This window comes from Melanostigma gelatinosum (genome assembly GCF_949748355.1).
Source record: "Melanostigma gelatinosum genome assembly, chromosome: 15".
NCBI lineage: Eukaryota > Metazoa > Chordata > Actinopteri > Perciformes > Zoarcidae > Melanostigma > Melanostigma gelatinosum.
The window spans coordinates 476,184-485,330 of record NC_136648.1 but is presented as its reverse complement, the minus strand read 5'-3'; the positions used below and the strand labels follow the sequence as shown (position 1 = coordinate 485,330).

General features: G+C 46.3%; 1 protein-coding gene across 1 annotated transcript; it reads left to right on the top strand.

Moving 5' to 3' along the window:
- Window positions 1-245: 245 nt before the first annotated feature.
- LOC306789709 (uncharacterized protein) lies at window positions 246-8,809 on the top strand (the record flags this gene model as incomplete). Its single annotated transcript, XM_079285790.1, has 12 exons — window positions 246-284; window positions 1,707-1,778; window positions 1,879-1,974; window positions 2,637-2,857; window positions 2,982-3,138; window positions 4,879-5,046; window positions 5,138-5,239; window positions 5,353-5,430; window positions 5,502-5,620; window positions 5,701-5,794; window positions 8,098-8,400; window positions 8,720-8,809. The coding sequence occupies 12 exons, from the start codon at window positions 246-248 to the stop codon at window positions 8,807-8,809; spliced, it is 1,539 nt and encodes a 512-aa protein (XP_079141916.1).
- Window positions 8,810-9,147: the final 338 nt, after the last annotated feature.

Here is a 9,147-nt window from a genome sequence, read left to right as displayed (position 1 = left end):
GTTGGATGATGAAGTGATTTCATCTGTTTCTGAATTAAGATCAGATGTTTATGAGGTGATGATTTGAGTCAAACAGCTAACTGATACTGAGGAAACATGTTGAATTATGTTCACACACTGCAGAAGGTTAGGGTACAAATCATACAAATGTTGAATTAATTAATTATTTAGTTATAAATACTGATAACGTGACACAGAGGTGATGAACTCTGTTTCTTCCAGAAGTTCAGAGTGTCAGCGTTCATATGAGCAGCAGAGATGAGCAGCAGAAGCCGCAGGTCCTGGTGAGAGCTTATCACACACCTGTCCTGTCACACACACACACACCTGTCCTACCAACCACACACACCTGTCCTACCAACCACACACCTGTCCTATCACACACACACCTGCCCTACCAACCACACACCTGTCCTATCACACATACACACACACCTGTCCTACCAACCACACGCCTGTCCTTCCTGCCACACACCTGTCCTATCACACACACACCTGTCCTACCAACCACACACCTGTCCTATCACACACACACACACACACGTCCTACCAACCACACATCTGTCCTATCACACACACACACACCTGTCCTACCAACCACACACCTGTCCTATCACACACACCTGTCCTACCAACCACACACCTGTCCTATCACACACACACACACCTGTCCTATCACACACACACACCTGTCCTATCACACACACACCTGTCCTATCTCACACACACACCTGTCCTATCATACACACACCTGTCCTACCAACCACACACCTGTCCTTCCTGCCACACACCTGTCCTACAGTTGTTGCTGTAACTCTGTGTTGTCAGTACAAAGAGTCGCTCCACATGTTTGGGACGTAAAGGACGATCCTCCACGGTGAATCTACAGACACCTGGATGGACAAAAGACGAGGTGATGGTCATCATGTTAGCATTCAGGGCTAAATCAGGCTAACTCTGTGGAGAGTGGTTCTAATGTTTTGGAATATATATATATTTAATAGTGCTGGGCAAGTTAACGCGTTATTATCGTGTTAACGCATTCATTCATTAACGCCGACAATTATTGTATCGCGCGTTAACGCATTTTTTTTGTGTATTATTATTATTATTATTATTATTATTGTTGTAACAGACTGTCTCATGTTTATCGTTTTGTATTGGAGATGATATGTCCCTTCAGGGTTGCCGTAGAGAAAAGGCGACTTCCGCTTCTGGCCGACGGGGGGGGGGGGGGGGGGGTGGGGGCAGAAATAAAGAGAGAAGCTGCAGCCGCTGCTCTCCATGGAGACGACTGGACATCGCTGGTAAAGTCACAGACACTCACATGTTAGTGCAGCTCTACGCTGACATTCACCGCAAACACATTCAAACGCACAGATCGGAGCGAAGGACTTTCAAAGTTAGCGGAAACATTAACGTGAGACAACATCCGGTTTATTCAGACCAACATCCGGTTTTCAGAATAAGATGCCAACAAAGTATGAATTATATTTGCTGCCTGCATCTCGTGAACCAAATGTTATTGCCCTTTAGTTCATAGAGCAGTACTTTAAAATAAAAGTGCACAATACACTACTTTATAATTCATTGTTGAACTTTGCCATAACAATCGTTGCCCAGCACTAATATATAATATATATTTACCCTCACCGGAAAGAAAAAATGAGTCTTATGGTGATGATGATGATGATCTTCCTCCTCAGGATGAGAAGTTGCACAAACTGATGAAGGAGTTTGGGTCAAACAACTGGTCCTCAGTTTCTCTGCATTTTAAAGTGAGTAGTTTTATTTTACCTCCGTAACTCTGGTCACAGGACAAGACAAGACAATGCTCCGTGTTCAGAAGGCGTCCTAGCTGTCTCTGTTGTGTCTCAGGGTCAGAGGACAGAGGTGCAGTGTCAGCGGAGGTGGCAGCACATTAAATATCCAGAGCTGGTTAAAGGTCCCTGGACGAAGGAGGAGGATGAGAGGGTGACCACTCACTCTTTAACCGGTCCACAGTACTATACGACTGTACTGTAGTACTACTATACTTTACCTACTCTATCAAACTGCATCTTACGGAGTAGTCAGCAAGTCAAACTTTTTGACTCGGGACTCGTGAATGTGACTCAGGACTTGTTAGACGTCACTCTGGAATTGTGGGACATGAACCGGGAATTGTTGGACGTAACTCGAGACTTGTCAGACATGACTCAGGACTTGTTTGACGTGACTGGGGACATGTATGATGCGACTCAGGACTTGTTAGATGTTACTCACGACTTCACATGACCCAGGAATTGTTTGACATGATTTGAGACTTGTTTGTTGCTACTCGGCGCTCATTTGACGTGACCCGGGACTCGTTTGAAATGATTCAGGACTTGTTACACAGTACTCAGTTGGATGCAACTCGCGACTTGTGAACATGACTCTTGACTTGTTGGACGTGACTTGAGACTTGTTGGATGCTGGTCGGGACTCATTAGGTGTGACTCAGACTTGTTGGACATGACTCGGGAATTGTGAACAAGACGCTGGACTTGTAGGACTTGACTCAGATTTGTGAACAAGACTCTGTAATTGTTGGATGTGATTGACCAGAACTCCTCTATAAACTAATAATCCTTGTGGTGTCACTTCCTGTCCAGGTCCTCAAGCTGGTTCAGACGTTCGGCGTGAAGCGCTGGTCGCTCATCGCCAAACAGCTGCTGACTCGTAACGGGAAGCAATGCCGCGAGCGCTGGCACAACCACCTGAACCCGACGGTGAAGAAGAGCGGCTGGACTTTGGAGGAAGACCTCACCATCTGTCAGGTGCACCAGCTGCTGGGGAACCGCTGGGCCGACATCTCCAAGATGCTGCCGGGCAGGTTAGTAGATGTTTAACATCATTATTATCTTTAATATGATGATCCAGAACCAGAGATGTACCCAACATCTCTGATCGAATATTGAGATTTAAAGTCGAACGAAAAGTAACATTAATCTTCACAGGACAGACAACTCCATCAAAAACCACTGGAACTCCACCCTGAAGAGGAAGGTGGAGAAGGAGGCATACCTGCAGGTCCTGCACATCCACAACAACCCCAGACCAGCACCCGGGACCTTCGACCCCCCTAGCACAGCCAACAGCCCCCCCAAGGTCAATGTACACACATGATGATGGTGTTCATGCTGTTGCTGATGGTGGTGATAATGATGGTGGTGATGATGATGATGGTGATGATGTTCATGCTGTTGATGATGGTGATGATGATGCTGTTGATGATGATGATGATGATGCTGTTGATGGTGATGATGATGCTGTTGATGGTGATGATGCTGTTGATGATGGTGGTGATAATGATGGTGGTGATGATGATGATGGTGTTCATGCTGTTGATGATGGTGGTGATGATGATGATGATGATGGTGATGATGTTCATGCTGTTGATGATGGTGATGATGCTGTTGATGGTGATGATGATGGTGATGATGATGCTGTTGATGGTGATGATGATGATGCTGGTGATGGTGGTGATGATGATGATGGTGATGATGATGGTGATGATGATGTTGATGCTGTTGATGATGGTGATGCTGTTGATGATGATGTTGATGATGGTGATGATGATGATGCTGATGGTGATGATGATGTTCATGATGATGCTGTTGATGGTGATGATGCTGTTGATGATGATGATGATGATGATGGTGGTGATGATGTTCATGATGATGCTGTTGATGGTGATGATGCTGTTGATGCTGTTGATGATGATGATGTTCATGCTGGTGATGATGATGATGGTGGTGATGATGGTGATGCTGTTGATGATGATGTTGATGATGGTGATGATGATGATGCTGATGGTGATGATGATGTTCATGATGATGCTGTTGATGGTGATGATGCTGTTGATGATGATGATGATGGTGGTGATGATGTTCATGATGATGCTGTTGATGATGTTGATGCTGTTGATGATGATGATGGTGGGGATGATGTTCATGCTGGTGATGATGATGATGGTGGTGATGATGATGATGCTGTTGGTGATGTTGATGATGATGATGGTGATGATGATGATGATGGTGGTGATGATGATGATGCTGTTGGTGATGTTGATGCTGTTGATGATGATGTTGATGTTGATGATGCTGTTGATGATGATGTTCATGATGATGCTGTTGATGCTGTTGATGATGGTGATGATGATGTTGATGATGGTGATGATGATGATGCTGATGGTGATGATGATGTTCATGATGATGCTGTTGATGGTGATGATGCTGTTGATGATGATGATGATGATGATGATGGTGGTGATGATGTTCATGATGATGCTGTTGATGATGTTGATGCTGTTGATGATGATGATGGTGGTGATGATGTTCATGCTGGTGATGATGATGATGGTGGTGATGATGATGATGCTGTTGGTGATGTTGATGATGATGATGCTGGTGATGATGATGCTGTTGATGGTGATGATGATGCTGTTGGTGATCTTGATGCTGATGATGATGCTGTTGGTGATGATGATGATGCTGTTGGTGATGATGATGATGATGTGCATGATGATGATGTTGATGATGCTGTTGATGATGATGTTCATGATGATGCTGTTGATGCTGTTGGTGATGATGATGATGCTGATGATGTTCATGATGTTGATGTTGATGATGATGTTGATGATGATGCTGTTGATGTTGATGGTGGTGGTGATGATGATGTTCATGATGGTGATGATGATGTTCATGATGATGCTGTTGATGATGATGATGGTGGTGATGATGTTCATGCTGTTGATGATGTTCATGATGATGGTGGTGGTGTTGATGATGGTGATGATTATGTTCATGATGATGCTGTTGATGATGATGATGGTGGTGGTGGTCTGTCCTCCAGCAGGAGGACAGTCTGTCCACTGTGAAGGACGAGTCCAGCTGCTCCTCCAGCGGTCAGACCAACCCTGCTCACCTGTGCTACGTCTGCGTCCCCGCCTCCTCCTCGGGTTACGGCTCCTCACTGAGCATGTGCGAGCTGCTGACGCCGTCTGTGGAGCTGATGGAGGCGGTACGTCTCAGCTGAGGCTCTAATTCACCTCAGATATGTGAACCTGTGTGTGTTGACTCTACATGTGCATACTCCTGATCTCACCTCGCAGAACACCTGGAGCTGTGGCCCAAAGGAAGTGACCTCGTTTGTCTCCACCTGTCTGGACAGAGAGGAGGCCGACCCATCAGTCATGGACGTGAGCAGGAGTTATGTAAGACAACGTTTCAGAGTCTTCTTTTGTCATAAATCAACCGGCAGATTCATTTCCTCATTCATCATGTTCACATAGCTTCACTGTCGTCAACGAGCTGTTGTTGTCTGCAGTTTGCAGGCCTGACGGAGCAGCTGGTGACCTGTGAGGGCGGAGCCTCCTTCATCAGCAGCACCTTCTCCCCCTCTGAGGTGAGGACACCTGGAGACACTGCTGCCGTTTGTCCTGCTGAAATGTGCGTCTGACGTCTGTGTGTGCTCAGCTCTTCAGCCTGTGTGGTGTGGAGGATCTGAAGTTACAGCGCCCGGCGCTCAGCTCCACCCCCGTCTGCACCCCGAAACACTCCACCCAGAGGGACCACCGCTGTCTGCACTGCAGCCGGTACGTCAGGCTCCTTGTGATTCTGTCTATTCGTGGTGTTACACTGTACTCGTGAGCTCATCTATCTTCACTGTGTTCAGGACTTCCTCAGAGACCAGGGACAGTGTGCGAGTGCTGTGGCCGGCCCCTCGAACACCGACCCCGCTGAAGATCAGCAGCAAGAGCCGGGACGAGGTGAGAGCTCGCCTCCTTTAGAGCTGTGGGTTGAGTCTCCTTTGTGGGTCAGGGGTCAGTTTGTTGGCGCGGCAGGATGAATGTGACGTGGGAGGAGCCAAGTGTGAATCCTGAGAGTCCTCAGTCCAGCAGCAGCTCACACACACACACACCTACAACCTACACACCATGTGTGTGTGTTGGGATCTAACAGGAGCGTGTTTGAGTTGTCAGCAAATATGAAAACTAAATGATTGAATCAAGGCAAGGCAAGTTTATTTGTATCGCACATTTCAACAACAAGGTAATTCAAAGTGCTTCACATAAAACCATTAAAAGCATCAAAACACAAGGCAAAAGAAAAGGAGATTTAAAAACAATTAAAAAACAGTGTAAGAAATAAAATGCAGTAGTAAAATGCAGAAATGCAGGAAATTGATGAACATATTAATTGAATGTGGTTCAATTAAAGGCAGCAGCAAACAGAAAAGTCTTCAATCTTGATTTAAATGAGCTGAGGGTCTCAGCAGACCTGCAGCTTTCTGGACTTTGTTCCAGATATGTGGAGCAGAAACACTGAACGCTGCTTCTCCATGTTTAGTTCTGACTCTGGGAACAGAAAGTAGACCGGTCCCAGACGTCCTGAGGGGTCGGGATGGTTCATAAGGTAGCAGCAGATCAGAGATGTATTTTGGCCCTAAACCATTCAGTGCTTTGTAAACCAACAGCAGGATTTTAAAGTCAATTCTTTGTTGGACAGGAAGCCAGTGCAAAGACCTCAGAACTGGAGTGATGTGGTCCACCCTCCTGGTCTTAGTGAGGACTCGAGCTGCAGCGTTCTGAATCAGCTGCAGCTTTCTGACGGACTTTTTACAGAGACCTGTAAACACACCGTTACAGTAGTCCAGTCTGCTGAAGATAAATGCGTGGACAAGTTTTACACATCCTGTTGAGACATAAGTCCTCTAATCCTTGATATATTCTTCAGGTGATAGGAGGCTGATTTTGTAATTGTCTTGATATGGCTGTTCAGGTTGAGGTCTGAATCCATAACTACACCTAGATTTCTGGCTTGGTTTGTGGGTTTTAACATCAGTGACTGAAGCTGAGCGGTGATTTTCAATTGTTCGTCCTTGGTACCAAAAACAATTACTTCTGTTTTATCTTTGTTTAATTGAAGAACATTCTGGCACATCCAGTTGTTGGTTTGTTCAATACAGTTATCAATAGAATCATTGTCAGTAAGATTATTAATATTAACGGGGCTCCACCCTGAGAACATGGACCAATAAGCAACTAAAAGTAAGTCTCCATGAGCCTGCTGTCTCATCCAGATCCTCACCGCAGCCGTGGAACACAGAACCCTGAGTGGAGAACTCTGATTGGGCCGTGGTTCTGGTCTTTGAACTGATGAAGTAACAGAACCACCTTGACTCACAGTGATGATCCAACAGTATGAATACACAGTCATTTATAAACAGCGCTAACGGAACTCAGCGGTCTCAACAAACACAACACGTTATAACAATACAGTCAACTTCAACTGAACACCCCCTCTGCCCAGACACAAGCCTCTCACTGCGAGACCACTTCTTATTGGTCCATGTGGTTCTTCCGGTCTCTTGATTAAACTCGGGATGCGCGCTGATGAACTCTCCGTGTTGAAATGTGACGTTAACGGGGAGCGAACGAGTCGTAGACGTTATCCGCTCTCTTCTTCAGGGTCCAAAAACAAACAGCCGGTCTGTTGTTCGTCCAGTCACGTTCAGACTATTTCCAGGTTCCCTTGAAAGCAGCACCATTGTTTGTGCCTCCGCTCGTCGCCTCGAGTCGGACGAGACTCTGAATCCCTGTGGAGCCGTGGCCCTCGTCCAATGAGACCTCCGACTTGAGTTTGGATGTGAAGTCACACGTAGGTGAGACGGTACACTTGTCACCATGACGCGATGCTGTTGTCGAGGACTTGGTCCAGATCCTCCGTGTTCTTGTCTGAGTCTCCTTCCCCATCCTGATGTCTTGAGGTGGTCCTACCTTTGAGCTTAAGGTTGGTTCCATGTTGGTGGTTCTTTAAGGAGGTGGAACCCTCCACCATTCTTCTTCTCTCATGTTCTCACATGTCGACACGCCTCAGTGCACTGAGCTCCTGCCACGTGATTGGCTGATTGGATATTTGAGTGAGCGAGTTGAACGGGTGTTCCTGATCAAAGACCTGAGCTCCCTCATAACATCTCACCTGTTCTACATTCAAGCACACAGTCAACACCTGAGTCAGGGATCTGTGAGGGGTCTGGACTCATCACACATGTTGGACTTCTGTGCTGCAGGTCCAGGGAGAGCGTCTGCTGAGCTCCATCCTGCAGGTCCAGGGAGAGTCCAGCTCTGGTCTACTGGTCCAGGCAGAGTCCAGCTCTGGTCTACTGGTCCAGGCAGAGTCCAGCTCTGGTCTACTGGTCCAGGCAGAGTCCAGCTCTGGTCTACTGGTCCAGGCAGAGTCCAGCTCTGTCCCGGGCTGTGAGGACTTTGGCTGCTTCCTGTTGGATGGACAGGAGGATGTGATGTGGTGTCAGCAGCCGGTTGGTTACCTGGACTCGCCAGAATGTCCCGCATACCCAATGAAGCCCTTTGAGGTGAGGACTGACCCTCTAGCACTCTGAGACCTGAACCACAAGGATTCGATGTGCTTTGAGTCATTAATAACATTTTATTTAAATTAAAATATGACCCCTCACGGCCTCTATTGTGACTCCCACATGTAAATACTCACTAAAGTAGATTCATCCGCCTCTGAAAATAGTCCCCGACAGAGTCTCTCTACAGAGAGTAACTGAGGAAACTAAAGATCCACGTCTTCAGTTGGAACCAATGAGACGCAGACAGGAAGTGAGACGGTGTTAAGAGACGGACCGACGTGTTGAACGGATGAATGATTGTTGTTGTTGTTGACAGCTGAACGGTGAGTTAGAGCTGCTGATGTTTGGGGAGACAGACGATCAGCTGAGTCTGACGGAGCAGGCCCGCCTCTACGTGGAGCCATGACATCATCACCTTCACCTTCATCTTCACCTTCATCAGCTGAGACTCTTTTTATGATCGTCTCATTATAAAGGAAGTACCGAGTCCACCGGTGAATCATGAGTCGGCACTTCTCTCCTGACGTTCACTGCACAGAGCCGCCATCTTTTATTGATTTATTAAGCAGTCGACGCTCATTCATTTTAATCAGTATTTTATACAAAAACATGACATATTTGTTGTAGTTCTACTGAAGATAGAAGTTTTTAGGATATTTTTATATTTTTAAATGAACTGTCTTTTTAAACTTCTGTGTACATGTATATGGATGTATTTATTTATTGAATCTGAACTCACACTTT